Genomic DNA, 20,522 nt, shown 5'->3' with positions numbered 1-20,522 from the left:
TAAAGGTTAAGGCGCAAGGGGGGGGGGGGATTTGGTGACTTTTGTATCTGGAGAAACGTGTTTATAGTCCCTTTTCTCTCTCTAGACTTTTTTTTTTTTTTTATTTAAACTCTCGCGGCCCAAATTCGCTATTGTGACGATGGCCAATGGGTTGGGGCCACATGGCAGTGGGCTTGGGCGTGTGGGAATGTGATTAAAAGGTAATTTACTGTACCACCCTGTGGTTTGTGCAGACTGCAGACGCTCAAAATGGGAATGCCTAGAAATTGTCTCTTGGCTTCTGGGCTAAGATAAAGAATACTAGGTATCTCTCTTTTACAACCAAAGCCTTTTCAACCCTAGTGTCAATAAATCTTCACATTTATTTATTATATTCATTGATTTGATGAGTTTTAAATTATTTAAAAAAATAAAAATAATAGTCACTTAAAACATGTTAGTTAGGTCGACCTCTAATATTACTCAGAAAATCGAGAAACAATCTACATTCTACACAAAGATTGCTGATTACTTTTGATGTAAAGATTCAAATCTTCTCAGCATATCCCTTCTTTTATTTCTTCTTTGAGGTGGCGAATCCGGTAAAGAGTATGGAGTTAGGTCAAGATGATTGCTAAGTTTGTTAACCATTTTGGAATTTGTTTTTATTTTTTATTTTTTTTTTTTGACTTAACCAAACAAGTTTTTGTTTTTAATATGGTAAATTCAATTGTAGAGTTCTTGAAAATTTAATTATTATTATTCTTAAATTAGGTCATTCAAATTTTTCACACTAAAAAACCATTTACATTGGATTATGCATCTCAAATGCAAAATATATATTTTTTACATTTGTGAACAAGCGGCATTGTTCACACATCCATCTCATTAATATATTATTTATCTCTCCACATCTCTCTTTTTCCAAAATTTTCTCCTAATATTTCTCTCTCCACATCTCTATTTTTCCAAAATTTTATCCTACTATTTCTCTCTCAATATCCATTTTTTTCAAAAGTTGAAAAATAAGATCTTTATGAAAAATACTATCCTTATCAAAAAAAAAAAAAAATTCAAATGATATAGATAAAAATAATAATAATAAAAAAAAGATAGTCGGATGTTTGGTGTCTTTTAAAATTTATTAATTAAACTAGATAAAGTGGATTTTGATTAACCATTCTACATATAAGGCTCACTTTTATATTGTTTTAATTTTTTTTGAGAGATTGTGTGAAATAAAGCCCATGAGTCCACTTGCTCTGTTACTTTGTTGCATGAATCCCTGGAACTTGTCAGCCCATTGAAGCTTGCTGGGCTCAGGCCCAATTTGTCATCCAATGATTTAAAACACAAAATATTTTTCAAATGTCAATTTCATTTAAAAAAAAAAAAAAAAAAAAAACCTTTCAAATCGTAAGATTCATAATCAAAACAATACTTTTCATCGAGCTGTCGTAGAAGACCATAGAAAGATTTTAGGAAGTCTCGTGCACTGTCTCGTTCCAAGTTTTGTCCGACTATAGGTGATCTAGATGAGTTTCAAATATAGGGGTCGGGTTCGGGTGGCCGACCCACTTGACTGTCAAATTGTTCTATTTAATAAATGAGTCAAACATGCCAATCTAAACACAACACATTAATTTAACAGGTGACATAGCACGACATGTATGACCCGTTTAATTATTGGGTCGGGTTGAATTAATAAGACACGACATGCATGAATGACATGAACTTTAGATTTTTTTTTTTTTTTTAACCATTCTCATTGACTACTTACTTTAAAAATAAAATTATATAAACAAATACACTTATGAGCCCGGGGCTTGACCCGTGTCACACGTTTTATTAAATTGGTCATAAAATAGTGGTCCATTATGATCCAAATTCATTTAACTTAAACTCTAAAAGTAAATATCGGGTTCGCCGGTTAGGGTGTTAAATTGCCCGCCTTAATTTCAAAAGCATGAATTTATTGCAAATTTAAAATAGGTCATTTCCATGGGTTATTGGGCCAATTATGCACTATCTGTTATCAACATTTTTGTCGTATAATGTTAAAATAATATTTTTTTAAGTTTTATGAGTTTTTTTTTTTAATTAAAAAAAAAAAAAAACAAAAAAAAAACAAAACAAAGTAAACATTTTGATGGTATGGGGGGTGGAGCCCGGAGTGGAGGTGGCCTCCCCATTGTATGCTTGGGATGGCTCGTGGCTATAGCTTATAATTTGTAATATGATTTCTAAATTTGTCATTAACCCAATACGAATTAGTGGATTAAAGTTATGTATAGTCGGATATCTGTTAATTCAGATCAACCCAAATTAACTTATTTAATAAACGAGCTAGTAAATCTCAGGTCAAATCGCATAACTCATATGTAACCTATTTGACCTATATAACTATAAATCATATATTTTTCTTTTAGTAATCGAAAATAACAGGTAGAATTTTTCTTTAAATTGTAAAAAGTTTATTTGATCTAATTTATAAAAATGTCATATATCTATTTACATATAAAAAAACACATGCATTTTAATAACAATAACAAAGTTGAAATAAAATGTTATTTAAAAAATAAATTTCTCACATATTATTTAAAAATACAGCAAATAAATAGGTAAATTTATAGTCTAGAGTTGAAAAAATCCCAACAGATAAGCAAAACTCTGTCCAATAAAATAACATTTGCCATTCAATGACCGTCATTGCTCTCAAAGAGTCATGTGAAACCGTACTTTTGATTCTTGCTATGTAAAACTAAAAATAACGTAATCCAACCTCAACTATTTGTGGTAAAATGTCTGCTGATGTGGGCAGACAGAGCCACAGAGTTTGTGGTGTGGTCCTTTCAGGAAAGACAGCTTTAGTTGCGAACTCCAGAACCCAAAACCGAGAGACACAGAGAGAGAGAGAGAGAGAGAGCAACAATTTTGCCATTAATGGCGGTGTTGGTTGGGTTGCTTTCTCTTAGTGAGTGATAGTCTTTCTCTTAATGGAGTCCTGTTCTTCTCTGAGAAGCTTTAGCGCAACTCTAAAGCCTCCACTGATAAAGAATGCAAGAGTATTTGCTATCACTCACAGCAGTTGGAGGAGGAAAAGAGCTGCTTTTCAAGTTTCTGCAATTTCGTTCCAGAAATACATCCACTTCGCTGTAAATGAAACAAAGAGCCAAACCCAGTTGGTCCCTTCTCCTTTACAGGTATATATATGCATTGTACTGTCTCTAAGCTGACTGGGGTTACTTTAATTTAAACCCATTTGTTCCATTTTGCATTCAAGATCTTGCATGATTTAAGCTTTTTTCTTCTTCAACTTGTTGCTGCTTTGATGCTGGGTGATTTGTTGAATTTGAAGTGGCCTCTGCACTGGAGTGCTATATTGTGATAAGTTCTAAGAATTTGTCTGATAATTGATGCCATTTTTGTTTTTGGTGTCATCTTCTCCACATAAAAAGAGAAGTTAATGTTGCAATAACAAAAGAATTAGTTTTGTTTGATTAGGGACTCCATTTTTCCTAATTTTGACTCTTTTATTTATTTTCTTTCTTTTTTCCTCCCCTTTTTGGCTTAATAGAACACTAGTGTTGGGGATATTCCCATTGTCCGAGGATTTATAGATGAACGATCACCAATCCCTCCAACAGGTACCATCAATTGGGCATTGGCAGCATTCCTAAGAGTGAGATGGGCAGCAGTTTGGCTGATCGACTTTTATTTGCCTTATAGATTGGATTGGACAAAGGTTTTGGTGAAAGTAGTTTTTTTTGTAGACATATGCTTTCTCCATACAGAAAATTCTTCACAGAGATGTGCCTGTTTGATGAATAATATTGTTCAAATATTTAAGCTTATCTTGTTTGAATGGTTAAGCAAAATTGTATACATGATGTTTTTCAAACATGTCAGCAAATCGTGTCTAACCATTCCCTTGGATATAAGAATCAAGGAGGGAGTAGAATTTTCGGATATGCGGGCTGCTTGATACTCTTGAGGCTACTATTAAAATCAATATTCTTATTATTATCTTTTTTGCTTCTCCCTATCTCTCTCTCTCTCTCTCTCTCTGAATACTGACTGCCCTTCTCCATTACCCCTGTCTTCTTTTGATGATACTTAGATTCTTGCTCAAAAGCTAGGGAAGAGTTTATTTATTTTATTTTTTTAATTTTATTTTTTTGTCTAGGGAAGAGTTTAGAATAACCTCCTGGGCATGAGGATAAACTGCTTAGCCCGTCAGGGGCGAAAGCTCCTAGGTTACCTGGTAACTGATTCTGGCAGGTGGGGTTAGTTATCCGTAGGAGTTTGATTAATGGTGAGGATTGTTGTACAGTATGCGTTTGCGACGCGCAATTAATCTGAGTAAAGTTCTCCTACGTTAAAAAAAAAAAAAAAAAGTTTAGAATACTTATGCATCATCACTTTTGCAAACGGTACAGTGAAATTTTAAAAAATGTTGGTATTTGTGACATCAAATTTAATCATTTTATGCTCATTTAACAAATCAACAATTTAGATTAGATTTTTATGTATCCACATGCTTCTTCTTCTTGTTATTATCTTTACTGAATTGTTGTAAAGAACCTTAGTATCTAGTTGTCCTAATCTTGTGAATAGTGAAGAGTGATCAATTCATTGGGGCTTGTAGTCTTACATGTCTGCTGATTTCTATATATTAGGAAATGGAATCAAGAATCTATCACATTCTTCATATCTATGTCCTTTATTATCAACTTATGGTCTTTATAACAAGTCATTTTTGTACATTGGTTCTACTTAACAATTTAAAAAATAGAAGAACTTCTTCCTACTTTTTTGTACGAGATAGTTAGAGTTTGTCAATACTTAAATTTTCACTGGTATACTTGCAACTCCATGTTAGCCATTTCTTCAACTGATCACTTGTGATAATACATAATAAAATTTTGTAATTACTCCAGCTGCTCCAAGTACTTAATGCTTCTACATATGTCGATATTTTACTCTATTTAGCTGCTGCAACTACCAATATGTTAAAGCTTTCAAAGAACAAGTAACTATTAATGTTTTAGTATTATTAACTTAGTAGGAAATATTCTGAGAATATTGATTTTTTTATGTCATCAGGAAAAATTTAATTCAATGAATTCCATAGATGGTAAATCAGAGCTTCAAATGTTATCATTCCAAGCTCCCAAGATTAGACTTCTGCGAAGTTTGTGCATTGAGACTGAAGCAATGCAGGTATCATTCTCTGTTATTCACGCTATTTACCTTGATATTGTAAGTTTTCAAATAGCTCATAGTCAGTTATCACTTCAATTCTTCTGAAATTATTTATTGTGAATAATAGAACTTGCCCTCATTTGGGCTTCTTGTAAGCTCTTACTGCCATTTAGTACAAGAAAATCTCTTGGATTTGGTGTTAGTATCAGCCACTTTAGGAATTGTGATATTTATTTGAATAAAAAAGGAAACCTACTTAAAGTCAATAGGAAGGCTGGTCAGTTTAGAGCTGCCTGTTGAGTGGGTGGATGACATCAGCACATAGTTTTTCAAGATAATTTAAATCTTCCTTATGATGATTTATGCTCTTCTTTATTATCTGGATGCAATTATCATATGGCATGGCATGGCTGCAAAAATTCATATATATGCAAATCCCTTGACCAAAGGCATCATGGTTAACTTAATCTTGTTATGCTGAGTTTCTTACATTCTTGGCACTATGGATGCACATAAAATTAGAAGTTAGATATGAACTCTAAAAGAAGTTGATAAGTATTTATGTTTTGTTGCCAATGAACTTTAGCTCAAGTTGCACCTCCTCCCTCCCCTTATAAGAATGGGGGTGATGGGTCTGTTTGTGGGTTCATATGCTCCTCCAAACCCCTTGTTTGTTGTAAAGAAAACTATTATCTGAAGATAGTTTGAGATATATTGACTGGGAAAACAATATCAGTACATAATTGATGGTATTCTCGGAGACTTTCCCAAAATCATTGCTAGAATTCTGACCTAGGATGAATTAACAAGGAAGAATAATTAATGGAACAAGTTGATGTAGGGGAAAAAGGAAAATGCAATAAGAAATTCTGATTTCCCTCATCTGATATTGGCTGGTGTGATCTTGATTCTTGCGTGGGTCCATATGTTCAACGTGAAGAAGTTTGGAAGCCTCAAGCTGCAGGGTTTCTCTTCAAACCTTGTGCTTTATCAATATATTTTCTTCTAATGTATTGGCCAATATATATATATTTTTTTCTGTCTACTAACTCTGTTTTGAAAATTCATATGCAGGTGTTAGATTTTACTGTCTTTCCAGAACCAGAATTTGATGTACCCATATTTTGTGCCAACTTTTTTGCCACCACCAGCATAAACATAGTGGTCTTGTAAGCTCTCTCCTTTCTTTAAATTTTGGACATCTGAGAAACAGAATATTTTTCGTTTACTACTACAACTACGGCAAAAAAAAAATCTTAAACTTTTCTCCCATTTTTCTTTTCTTCTTGAATGGGAAAACATGCTGCCCTCCAATCTGTTCTTAGAAGGTTTGATAAGAACTTTTTAAATGTTCAAGGAGAACTCATTCCTAGAGAGAAATTCTTCTCATTGGAAATGCTTGAGCAGTGCAAATTTTTCCTATTCATGAAATTTCCAAAAGGTGATAAGGTTTTTCATTGCTTTGACAACATTAAGTAGAATCTTTTACATGTAATTTCTTATAATTCCCAACCCTTAGAGCATGTATGGACATATAGACCTCTGTAATCACATATGTATGTATATATGTAGATCTGGATACAATTCATGCTCATTTGTGTCTGGCTTAACATTTTCATCATTGTAGGGTCTACCTACCCAGCTCTTGTGCAAAAACTCCAAACCTCTAATTGTAGTTAGGAAAGATGGATCATCTCTCTCAGCAAGCATAGTGATCCCCTTGCTAGTGCTTCTATTGTAAGAGATCACTTCTTCCTAACTAGCAAAAGATTTCACTTGATTTATGCAATGACTCATTTAATTTTTTTTTTTTCCCTCTAGTTTTATATATTACTAAAGATGTCACCAAGAACAGTTCTGATGGGTAATCTTATCCACTATCAGAAATTTCGATAATACAGGGTCTCACTGGTTGTTTGATTATAGTTTGTGGTACTTCATGCAACTATCTAATAATAAACGATTTTAAACATTCATTCTCTAGGGCAACCTAATGAGTAAATTTGTATTACTCTTACATCCTTACCTTGAAAAGGATTGATGCTAATTTGTACAATTTTCCTTGTCTGCAACATCCATGGTTAGATTCTTTAATGGGAACATTTTCATCAAGCATTTCTACTTGTTTCTGGCTATTCTTTTCATATTTTTTTCTTAGTTTTGACCAATTATGATTCCTTGACATTTAAGTGTCCGCGCCTTCTGGTTTTATCTTGTTTTGGTATTTTTGTTTATTTATTTATTTGACTTTTCCTCCGTTTTTTTCTGCTCTTTTAATTTGTGAAGAAGTCATGGGCAATGGTAACTAGTTTTTAATGATTTTTCTAGATATCAACCGTAGCTGTATAGAATGTTTCTGGTATTTCAACTGAAATTCAGATTGAAGGTTTCAATCTTAAATAACCTGGATTTTGGTTGATATTTATATTTAAATTATTGAGAAAGGTGAGAGGGCAGCTGAGACTGTATTCTTCCATATTCAGTTCGACATACTATGCAAGGCTTCCCCATTAGTCGAAGTGGCTGTCCTAATTGTTTTTTATTTTAACCCCCTTGCTTTGGATGGATGGTACATCGTGATCCTGAGAAGGAAATTTCTCTTACTGCTACTTCCACCTCTCAGAAACTGCTCTATGGACTTGCAACCTTTTTTGGATTCTTTTAGCTCTGACAAGGCAGCATCTGTTGGACAGGGCAATCAGCTTAGGAAATGATACTATGCAATTCTATTGATTTCTTTAGCTTCTCTCTCTCTCTCTCTCTCACTCACTTGGAAAAAAGGTTTTGGGGTGGGGTGTTAACATGCATAGTTGTGTTTGTTTGAACAATTTGATCCCAGACTTCACTGAGATTTCGCAGACGAATGACTAAGAGTGCATACTACTTTTAACAGAAAATTTATGCTTTGCCACTTTCTCATTTAATTTGAGTGCATGTTTCTTCTTTTCCTTTTTTAGTTCTATGCTAGGCTGTCTGCATGTACCTGTGTGCATCTCATGTCAATGACTTTTTTTTTTTGCCTGAGCAAATGACTGGTTAGTTTATTCTTGTAAGCTGGAAACCAATATATGGGGAAGAATTAGGTCTTGATAAACTTTTAATTTGGCCATTTATAGGGACCTTAACCCTTTGCATGATGTCATCAGTCAAAGAGATTATAAGGAAAGATACTATAAAAGTTTGATGCCTCTTGGCCTAAAGTATGCTGAGGTAAGTGCATTGCCTATACTTGGACATTAAATAAATCCTGATCTTGTATATATATATACATAGGTATATGTGTGTGTACACGTGTGCACGTCTTTTTCGGCTAATCCTCCTAAGATCTATGACATGACTGAACACAGATTTCATGCAGCTTTTACCGTGGGGAGGAAAGCTTACGAGCGAGTCCCTAAAATTTTTCTCACCAATTGTGATATGGACTAGATTTACTCCAAGCGAACTCAAAAATGATGTTTTATATTCTGCATTCACGGATTATTACAAGGTATGGACTGATGAATTTTTGCATCCCGTTTTAAAGCGTGTTTGTGGTAATATTTCAACTGCTTCCTGTTAGTTGGAAGTGAGAATTAACATTCATTTGGTAGTTCCTAATTAAAGTGGATGACTGAAGATTGCAACACTGTTGCTCTTGCAGGCGTGGCTTAAGCTGATAAAACACGCAGTAGCAGAGACAGATGTGTCCCAAATTATGAGCAATCGTGAAGCACAACATAGATATCTAACATGGAGAGCAGAGAAGGTGATTAATTTCTTTCACAGTTCTTCTTTCATGCATGGCATCATTGCTAAACCTTTGTGATTGACTATTGGTTGTTCGGTTTTCCAAGTCACACAGAATGAGGGGAACAAACAAATGTTCCTTAACATTTCTCAGACATATTCCCTAGAGTATAATCCAAATGGTTGATACATTAGGGCATGCTGCTCTCAAAGTGTTCAGCGATAAGGGTCTTTAAGTTATAGAAACTACCTCTTGGGGTCACCTATTTGGTTGCATTTGCGCACGTAACACGCCTCGGCGTGTTAAGGCTAGGTTTGTTAACTAATGTCTCAGAGGCGCAAAAGGAACATAAGGAGTCACAAAGCTTTAAATGCAATTAAATGATAGTTTAAAATTTTAAATGCGGAAACCTAAGGTCAACATGGAAATTAAATGATACTCTGAATTAAAACTTCTTGTTCTTGTATATACCATGTTGAAATTCAGAGTTTTATGCCCAATCTGCTGCATTATCCCGACTTATTTGGTGCATCCAACATTTGGAAAGCAGGATCCAGGCCATGGAGTTCTGAAAAAGTTGATAGGGGAGACAATGGCAAAGGTATTTATTTATTTATTTCATGAAAATAATTTAATGTTTCTTCACCAATTAAACAATAATTGCAGCTAATTCTTACGTGTAATCTCCATAGGAGTTGCTGAGGAGCTTCCTCTTTAATGGAATTGATGAGCTAGGATGCAAAACATTCCTGGATTACTTTCCAGAGTACCGCTGTGAGGATGGGACAATCAATGAGAAGCGTAGCATTGTGGGGAAATCTTTTGAAAATCGCCCTTGGGATACAAAGGGGGAATTCATTGATATAAATTCTTGATGATATGTTTGTTTTCCCATCTGTTCCTTCCATTTTTGCTCTTTGGTAACATTTTTCTTGTTGGATTTGTACTAAAGATCTTGTATATTTTGCTGTATTATAGATGTGTATTTTTAATACCCTCCTTAGAGCATATTTGAGATTGTGTTTGAAGAGCTTAAAAATGCTTTTAACATTCAAAAAAATCGTTTAAAGAAAAAAATATTCGTTTGGTAAAAAAATGAAAAGCACTTTTAAGGGTCCAAAATGGTTAAAACGTATTTTTTGGCAAAAGTTTAAAAATAAAGCTTTTGCCCAAAAATTCTTTTTGACTTGTTTCTATTTGGAATTGCATTTGAAGGGCCTAAAAGTGCTTTTAACACTCAAAAAGTTCATTTGAAGAAAAAAGTACTCGTTTGGTAAAAAAAAAGTAAAAACATTTTTAAGGGTCCAAAAAAGCCTAAAAATAGTTAAAATGTACTTTTGACAAAAGCTTAAAAATAAAGCTTTTGCCCAAAAGCTGTTTATGACTCTTAAAAGCTTTATTTTTCAAATGCAATTCCAAATTGCTCTATTTTTAAAATGCAATTCCAAATTGACTCTTGCAACGCTGATACTCCCGTGTGTGTGTATATATATATATATATATATATATATACTAGTAACGTATCAGCCCAGAATTACACCCTATAAAGTATCAACGCAGCCTGAAAAGTATGAACCCTGGCGACGGCTTCTGGGCAAAACAAGCTACCATGGGGATGGCGGCGAAGCAAAAGCAGTTTCCGTTGGATGTACTGTTCGACATCTTTTCCCGGCTACCCATCAAGACACTCTTGCGCTTCAGGTGTGTCTCTCCGCTGTGGTGCACCATCATCGACGATCCAGACCTTGCTAGCACGCACCGACTCCGACGCGTTGAAGAACCCAAAATTCTACTTCTTGAAGCCACGCACAAACCGCTAGACCTGGTGTTTCGAGAAGATAGGAGTGGGCTCTTAAGGTTTGTAAGTGGCAAAGCAGCGTATTCTCTTGAGGGCTGCTGCAATGGGTTGCTTTGCTTCACAAGACCTTTCTGGTATTATAACCATAGCCCTTTGTTTTTGGTTAATCCTCAAAGGCAACAAGTTGTAGAGTTGCAACGTCCCCCTTGCAAAGGCGCCCCGTGGCCTCCAGTGCATGATACAGTGTGCAGTTGTAGTTATGGTTTGGGGTTTGATTGTTCAACAAATACGTACAAGATTGTTGGAGTTTTTTTCAATGGAAAAAATGCAGGCGATGATGATGATGATTTATGTGCCCAAGTGTACACTCTTGGAAGAGGTCGATCCTCATGGAGAGCCGTTAAAGGTCCTTCTAAAACCACAATTAGGAATCGTAAGTGTATCCATGGAAGGCCTGTATATGCATGTGGAGCACTTCATTGGCTTGTTATGCATATACATAATAATGGGGTTCATCTTCAATACAAGATTGTTTATTTTGATGTTGGAAAGGAGGAATTTGGGTTGATTTATCCACCCAGATTTCAGTCTAATTAAGTCCTGTCATTTAGTTGATCTCGGAGGAGACTTGGCAATGGCCGTTGTTGGTGGATCATATTATTATAAGGAAATCGAGATATGTGTAATGAAGGAATATGATCAAGAGAAAGAGTGGGTCAAAGAATACACGATCTGTCTTGCAGATCTGCAAGAGATGCATCAAGAGATAAGAGGTGATAACTTTAAAGTTATAGGGCTATTTAAAGATAGTGAAATACTAGTGGAGGTGACCAACGAAAACTTTCTCTTCTATAATACAAAGACTGGCCTGCTAAAGTACAAGCGCCACTATATTCCAAGGCTCGATTATGACACAGAAATCCTATGTCACATGGGTACCCTACTATCAATTGCTCTGTTTCGGGAAGAGTAATACATATATGGTTCAAGTCTTTGTTTGTTTCTTTTTGGTGTGGTGTTTCCCATCGTCAAATTTGGTCAATTGGCACCCTTTTGAATAAAACAGAAGAGATGTCAATTTGCTTTCTTGTACGTGCATGGTTCATTTGTAATTTTAAGGATTTATGAAAATAATTCTAAGAAACATCAATTAATCATTAATTCATGTAATTTTGACTAATGACTAACACTTTCTCTGAGTTACAAATTGTAATTTTCTTCTTTGTTATAGTAAACAATTGCCAATTTTGATCCTAATGTTGTTTTATTTATTTTAAATACCCTAATCCATCGTCAAGTTTATTCCATCTCCCTCTTTCACTATTTCCATGTGTTTCTTCTTGTGTTCCACATATCCATGTTGTTAATGATTTATGAGTTATCATTCACATTTTCAAAAGTCTAACCTTGGAGCTATTTCCTACCTTAAATCCGATTAGACTTGAAAACTTTTCTCAACCCCACCTGATATTCTTTCATATAATCCCACCCCTTACACTCCGCAAGGATTATTAGAATATTACCCTCTCCATGATCTTTCATATTTAGCGTTTACCATCACTCGATCTCCACCAAGCCTCTTTCTTAAGCCTATAGCGCCAAAGCCATTAAGTAAGAGAACACGATTGAAGCTCAACAAGTTCATATCCCCTAACCCTCCCTTACATATCGGCAAACAAACTCTAGACCAGCTAAACAAGTGATATTATAACTCTCGTATACCCTCTCTTTAAAAAATTACGTTGTAGCTTCTCAAAACAATCACCTTCGACCTTTTTTCTTTTTTCTTTTTTCCAAAATGGAAACAAAGAACTAATCTTAATTTATTGACAGTATACGGTGCTTTTTCTTGGCTCTTCACATCCATTAGGGAGGGCAAAACCTGCTCGAACTCGCCCTACCTGATACCCCCGATCTGGCCTTGCTTGAAAAAGGACAGTGATTCTTTTGTAATTCTGACATGTATGTGTTGGAATTTAGTAATAGTTTTTAAAGTTATTGAGTTTTCGACCTGCCTTGCCCCGAAAAAACAAGCCATATAAAAACAATCTTTCTACCATAAACCCCAACCTATCTTTTCATTTCATTAATTGGCTTCACTCAAGCAGTGCCTCTTCCTTCCTCATGCTCCACCTGATGTCAATTACCCTTCACCACACTTCATTGGCTCCGAATTCAGGAAGAAAGGAAATAACAAATAAAGAAGAGAAATATTCTAGTTGCCCCAAATAAGCAAATAGAAAAATAACTCTAAAAGACTAAAATTTAATTGATACTTCAAAATTTAATTCACAATAATACAAACGTAACTTTAGGGATATTTGTATTATTAGGAAAAAAAAAAAGTAAATATAAAAATATCCCTAAAGTTGAGGAGAAAGTAATAATATATTATTCTAAAAATAACATTCAAATATTACGTTCAATTCTTTCCATTCTTGTGCTGATATTCACTGTTGCATAGTCATACTAAGTAATTAATGGTATTGTTATTAATATGAACAATCATGATAGTATATGAGGATGTTGTTGATAATTAAACCTTAGGAATTTTTAGGCCACTGATGTCAAAGAAAAATGGGTTTGGGCTTAGCTTTATGTTGAATATGGTTTTGCTATTCCGCTGTGTTAAAATATCAGAATTCTTTTGGGGCAAACTTGTAAAAGGTAATAGCATACTTCACTGGTCATTAGCCAATATTCTTTGAATTATTCCCCACTTAAATACATGATAAGCAAATATAAGAAAATAACGAAGGTAACAAGTCTAACTCCATTAGGAATCCGTCTTATAAATGAATCCAAATTGATAAGTCAAACTCCTTCATGACCGAAAACACAGAGTAATGGCCTATTTGAGATTGCGTTAAAGAGCTTAAAAAGCATATTTAGTACCTAAAAAACCGTGCCAAACAAAAATTGACATGTTCGGTAAAAATTTCCAAAAGTACTATAAAAATGGCCAAAAAAACGTTTTTTGACTTAAAAGCTATATTTTTCTAACGCAATCACAAATATGCTTTAAAAATGGCTAAAATGCACTTTTGTCAAAAGCTTAAAAATGATTTTTTTTTTCCCAAAAGCGTTTTTTTTTTACTTGAAAGCTCTATTTTTCAAACGCAATCTCATGTTTGAGATTGCATTAAAGAGCTTAAAAAGTACCTTTAGTACCTAAAAAGTTGTACCAAACAAGAGTGTGTAAAACATAAAATGGACATAACATACTATAACTTCCAGATCTTAACTATCATGAATTTCACAATAAATTGATAAAAGAAAACATACCAGAATCCATTTCTTCTTTAATTCTTCTTTAAAAGCCTAAACACCAGAAATTGGTTTCTCTCGCTTGACCCACTTAAGGTACACGAAGATGATGGAAATTGCGTACATTTATAGGGTAAAGAAATGACCGGTTTGCTTTATTCCTTTATAACTCAACTTCCCATCAAAGTAAGAGTTAATTCAATAGGAAACCACTTCTCTTAATTAATTAACCAACAGTTTATTAAGGATTATGATTAAATAATCTCATAACTTAAGGAGTCTAATAAATACTCATATGTGCCATGTCATGTGGGACATTAAATTCTTACATTCTCCCACTTGGCCCATATGACTAATATTGTTTTAGACTCAATGAGGTTAACATTAAGTGCGCAAAAAATCTAATACATCCTTACTTTAATTTGGTCATCATAAATACCACAATCAAACAACCTACTAGTGTGAGTCATGGCGGTTGTACATCAAAAAGCGACATAGTCCCTTCCATGTACCACAACACTAGTAACCTGTTCAATCATGGTTCATAAATGAGAAGTGTCTAAAAATGGTCCACAAAAATGTCTTTTTTCAAAGACTATCCCTGTTGTTATTCATCCAATCTTATATGTACGTACAAAATGGAAAACAGGAAAATCAGAAACATATTTAATGAGATCTAAAAAATGTCTAATAACATAAACAAACATTATGCAATCCATAAACATTACGGGCACAACGGGTTACAATTAAGACTCATTATGTTAACGTGTTCCTTAAATGTCTTTGGTGGTAACCCTTTTGTTAATGGATCTGCAATCATGAGCTCTGTATTAATATGTTCTATAGACACTCTTTGTTTCTGAACTTCCTCCTTAACGACAAAATATTTAATCTCCATATGTTTAGCACCATTAGAATATATGTCGTTCTTGGAGAAAAACACAGCTGCAGAATTATCACAATAAATTTTCAGCGGCTTGGCAATAGTGTCGACAATTCCAAGTCCCGAAATAAAGTTCCGCAACCATAAGCCATGAATAGTGGCCTCAAAGCATGCCACAAATTCAGCTTCCATTGTGGATGAAGCAATGATGGTCTGTTTTGCACTTTTCCATGAGATTGCTCCTCCGGCTAACAAAAATAGATAACCAAAAGTTGATTTTCTACTATCAACACATCTGGCAAAGTTTGAATCGGAGTAGTCAATCACCTAAGTGATTAGATCTCTTAAAAGTGAGCATGTAATCTTTTGTTCCTCGTAAGTACCTCATCACTTTCTTTGCAGCTTTCCAATGATCCATTCCAGGATTGCTTTGGTATCTTCCCAGCATACCAACTGCAAAACTGATGTCTGGCGTAGTGCATGTCTGTGCATACATCAAGCTTCCTACCGCTGAAGCATAAGGAATTCTTTCCATTTGTTTACGTTCCCATTCATTCTGTGGACATTGCATGAGACTAAACTTATCCCCTTTTTGAATTGGAGCAACACTAGCTAAACAGTTCTCCACGCCAAATCTCTCTAAAACTCTTTCAATATATTGTTTTTAAGACAACCCTAACAATCCACGTGATCGATCTCGGAATATTTCTATTCCTATCACATAGGTTGCCTCACCCATATCTTTCATTTCAAAGTTCTTAGAGAGAAATTCATTGGTTTCATGCAATAAACCAAGATCACTACTAGCAAGCAATATGTCGTCAACATATAGAATTAGGAACATAAACTTGCTCCCACTAACCTTTAAGTATATACACCGATCAATAGTGTTTTCCTTAAAACCCAAGGAAGTAATGGTATCATTGAACTTAAGATACCATTGTCTGGAAGCTTATTTAAGTCCATATATTGACTTATTTAATTTGCAAACCATGTGCTCTTTTTCTTTTATTAAGAAACCTTCAGGTTGGTCCATATAGACTTCCTCCTCTAAACTCCCATTCAAAAATGCAGTTTTCACATCCATTTGATGTAACTCTAAATCATAATGAGGTACCAAAGCCATAATGATTCTAAGTGAATCCTTCTTAGACACAGGAGAGAATGTCTCCTTATAATCAATGCCTCCTTTCTGAGTAAAACCTTTGGCCACAAACCTAGCTTTATATCGTTCAATATTGCCATGTGAGTCGCACTTGGTCTTGAAGGCCCATTTACACCCGACTGTCTTAAATCCTTCAGGCAATTCAACGAGATCCCAGACTTTATTTTGGTCCATTGATTTCAACTCATCATTCATGGCATCAATCCATTTAACAGAATCATTACTTTCAATGGCTTGTGAAAATGAAACCGAATCCTTACTTGTCCCTATATCAAAATCAGATTCTTATAAATAAACAACATAATCACCTGAAATAGCGGATCTTCGTTCTCTTTGAGACCTTCTTAATGCTATTCCTTGTGATTCTTCTATAATTGGTTCATTGGTGATAATCTCATCATGGAGTGATTGATCAATAACTTGTTGTTCAACATTGTCAAATGATTGTACAACTATAGGAACAACAGCTTCTTTAGAAGTTATGGGTAGTGGGACTTTTACCCTAACTTCTTGAATAACCACATTTTGTGATTTATCACTCCCACTGATTTCACCATTCTCAAGGAATCTGGCATTACCGGTTTCAACAATTTTTGTACTATGTGTAGGCTATAGGAACAACAGCTTCTTTAGAAGTTATGGGTAGTGGGACTTTTACCCTAACTTCTTGAATAACCACATTTTGTGATTTATCACTCCCACTGATTTCACCATTCTCAAGGAATCTGGCATTACCGGTTTCAACAATTTTTGTACTATGTGTAGGACAGTAAAACCTATACCCTTTGGATTTTTCTGGATAACCAATAAAGTAACCACTAATGGTTTTCAAATCCAATTTCTTTTCATGTGGATTGTAAATTCTAGCCTCCGCAGGACAACCCCAAACATGCAGGTGTCTTAAACTTGGTTTCCTTCCAGTCCACAGTTCAAAAGGAGTATTTGGAACTGCTTTAGAAGGGACTCTATTCAATAAATATACAGCGGTCTTAAGGGCTTCCATCCACAATGAAATGGGTAAAGAGGAATTACTTAACATACTCCTAACCATATCCATTAGAGTACGATTACGCCTTTCAGCTACTCCATTCTGCTGAGGCATACCTGGCATAGTGTATTGTGCACAAATGCCATGCTTTTCAAGGAGTTTAGCAAATGGGCCAGGGCATTGACCCAATCCATCATACCTTCCATAATACTCGCCACCTCTGTCTGATCTGACAACTTTCACTTTTCTATTTAATTGTCTTTCAACCTCAGTAATGTATTCCTCCAAAGCATTTACTGCTTGAGATTTTTCATGCAACAAATAGATATAACAATAACGTGAAAAATCATCAATAAAGGTGATAAAATATTTTTCTCTACTAAAAGATGGTGAGTCAAAAGGTCCACAAATGTCTGTATGGACAATTTCAAGAAGTCCTCCACTTCTTGTAGCACCTTTCTTTGTGTGTTTGGTTTGTTTTCCCTTAATACAATCCACACACACCAAAATCAGAAAAATCTAGATTCGGAAGAATCTCATCTTTTACTAATCTTTCTAATCTTTCTCTGGATATATGACCCAGTCTTTTGTGCCAAAAGATGGAAGAATTTTTATTAATCAGGCTACGTTTAGTTCCAACATTATGATGCAGAGTTAGAAGGCTTTCAGCAAAATGACTATTAAGATTCAATTTATAAAGACCATCACATAGATTCCCTGAACCAACAAAAGAGGTGTTTTTAAATAAATTGAATCTTTTATTGCGGAATGTAAAGGAATAACCATCAAGATCAAGTTTAGATAAAGAAACCAAATTTCGAGAAATAGAAAGAGCATAAAGAGTCTGAAACAAATCTAGATAACAACCAGTATCTAGAAACAAACGAAAGGTTCCGATGGCAACAACTTGAACTTTAACCCCATTTCCCATGACTATGAAATTTTCATTTGGGTTTAAATTCTGGATTGTAAGGAAGCCCTGCATCGAATTAGAAACATGAACAGTAGAACCTGAGTCAATCCACCAAGTATTGGAAGGAACAACAGTAAGATTTGATTCGAAATATACGCAAGCTAAAGGCTTACCTTTCTTTTCGAACCATGCCTTACGTTTGAGACAATCTTTCTGAACATGCCCAAACTTTATGCAGAAATGGCACTTAACACTGTTTAGTCCCTTTTGATGAACCTCAATTACTTGAGGAGGTCCATTAACTTTAGGTGACTCTATCTTTTGCCCTTCTTAGGCTTCTTCCACTTCTTTTTGGCTCCATAACTTACAAGACGAACATAATGATATCTTTATTGCTTAAGCCTCGCCTCTTCTTGAACAAGCATACTGGTCAATTCATTTACATTCCACTTATCTTTAATAGTGTTGTAATGAATTTGAAATTGCCCATATTGAGAAGGCAAGGAATTCAAGATAAATTGCACAAGAAAAAATTCATCCACATTCATCCCAAGAGCTTTTAATTTAGCAGCTCAATTTGTCATTTCAAGGATATGCTCATGCATCCCACGTGTACCATCAAATTTCATGGTACTAAGTTCAGCCATCAATGTCTCAGCAAGAGACTTGTCAGCTGAACGGAAACGTTCTTCCACAGTTGTAAAGAATTCTTTAGCACTATCACATTTAGGAAGTGTTGACTTAATATTATTCGCTATGCTCATTCGCATAAACATAATGCTCAATCTGTTCGATCTTTCCCAAGACATGTATAATGCCTTTTCTTCCGCACCGCTTGAATCAGTAATAGTAGGCGGTTTCTCAGTCCGGAGTGCCAAATCAAGATCCAGAACACCAAGGTGAAACTGAACTTGTTCAGACCAGTCAGAGAAATTTGTTACATTAAGAATCGGAACAGATGAAGCATGCGAATGTAGCGAAATAGGAACTAACACTGCAATAAAATAAATGCTCACTATATTAATGCTATGAGTTATCAAAAATAAAATAATATTTTAAGTAGTACTACCGCAATTCACCTTTGGGTGGAAATTATGATATACTAAAAATATATATATGATCATTATGGTGATTCCCTTTCACCTATAGGAATAATTAATAATGCATCTGTAATTCAATAGGTCTGTTACCTTTGGGTATCCGGTTCCAACTCTCAATTAAGGATGCACATTAATTATCCCACCTTAGTTTATCAATCACTTGAAAGGTGGTGCACCTTTGGGCCTATCCAAAATATTCATGTTATTAGAAAAACCGTCAAAAATTTGCAATGCCATTATCTTAATACCTGGGATATGGGTATTAAGTTTCTAGCATACGACTTGAAATCTATGTATCCTTTTAGTTTGGTCACTTTGGTGATTACCAAACTATTTCATAGTATAGATCTCAATTCGAAATAATGACAATGCAAACCGAAAAGTCATAATATGCCTTTTTAACATTGATTCACATAAATATTCATGTTTATAGATAATAAAAGTAATACATGAAATAAAATAATCAATCTCTTAAAGACGACATTTACTGTCATAACATTAATTCAATTCTTTAAAGCAGCAGTAAATTTGGAGCAATGAATTTTGCGAATAGCAAATATATTTACATAAAACTTTTGCATCTGCCAATATTTATAATTTGCACTAAATGATATTGCTAAATTGTCCACTAAGAGTTTTGCATGATAAAATAAAGAACTCGATTAATCATATAGAAATAAAGACATACATGTGTACACAATAAACATTGAGAAGGTTTATCGTTCATACGTACACAATAAAGACTGAACTAACCTTTATTGCACACAACATCCACGAGTTCATGCTTTTAATGGTGCATATGTTTTGTAATTATGCACTTTATGCCAAACTCATAATCATATATGTCAAACACGTACCAAAATGCCTTCTGAATATATTAGCAAAATGACATAAACCGTAACAGCAAAATATTTATTTTATACCATAATAATACAAACAATTAATAGCAAGTGCAATTCGTGTAGTAGGGTCCGAATTCTTTATTGTCCACGCAATAACTCTTTTAGAAATCATAACCTAAAAGAGATCACCAATATACCTATATGTTGGAACGTTTCATGAAGAGTATCATTAATCAGTCACATGTCATAAATCATAATTATGAAACAGGTGTACATGACATGCATAAATAAAGATAGATTCCAAATTCAATGTACTATAATTATAGAAACCTCAATTTAGCATCTAGTCGTTTTAGTTTTGCATACACAAGTGGCAAATACAAAAACATCACATTGGCATATGCAAAAATAAATTACGATAGATATGGATTTAATTAAGAGGTTAACTATTAATATTTAACATATTTCTTAATGGAAAATCATGAAAGTTACAACTAAGGCTCTGATACTACATGTAAAACATAAAATGGACATAACATACTATAACTTCCAGATCTTAATTATCATGAATTTCACAATAAATTGATAAAAGAAAACATACCAGAATCCATTTCTTCTTTAATTCTTCTTTAAAAGCCTAAACACTAGAAAT

General features: G+C 34.3%; 2 protein-coding genes across 2 annotated transcripts; both read left to right on the top strand.

Moving 5' to 3' along the window:
- Positions 1–2,811: 2,811 nt before the first annotated feature.
- Positions 2,812–9,910, top strand: LOC132164719 (phytochromobilin:ferredoxin oxidoreductase, chloroplastic-like). The gene is made up of 8 exons (XM_059575270.1): positions 2,812–3,182; positions 5,086–5,202; positions 6,259–6,353; positions 8,301–8,394; positions 8,543–8,674; positions 8,828–8,932; positions 9,465–9,515; positions 9,607–9,910. The coding sequence occupies exons 1-8, from the start codon at positions 2,976–2,978 to the stop codon at positions 9,787–9,789; spliced, it is 984 nt and encodes a 327-aa protein (XP_059431253.1). The 5' UTR covers positions 2,812–2,975; the 3' UTR covers positions 9,790–9,910.
- A 613-nt stretch (positions 9,911–10,523) lies between these two features.
- On the top strand, positions 10,524–11,309 carry LOC132163867 (putative F-box protein At1g47790). The gene has a single exon (XM_059574247.1). The coding sequence runs from the start codon at positions 10,524–10,526 to the stop codon at positions 11,307–11,309; it is 786 nt and encodes a 261-aa protein (XP_059430230.1).
- The last annotated feature ends 9,213 nt before the right edge of the window (positions 11,310–20,522 follow it).

This window comes from Corylus avellana, chromosome ca10 (assembly GCF_901000735.1).
Source record: "Corylus avellana chromosome ca10, CavTom2PMs-1.0".
Taxonomy (NCBI): Eukaryota; Viridiplantae; Streptophyta; class Magnoliopsida; order Fagales; family Betulaceae; genus Corylus; species Corylus avellana.
This window is presented reverse-complemented; position numbering and strand designations above follow the sequence as displayed.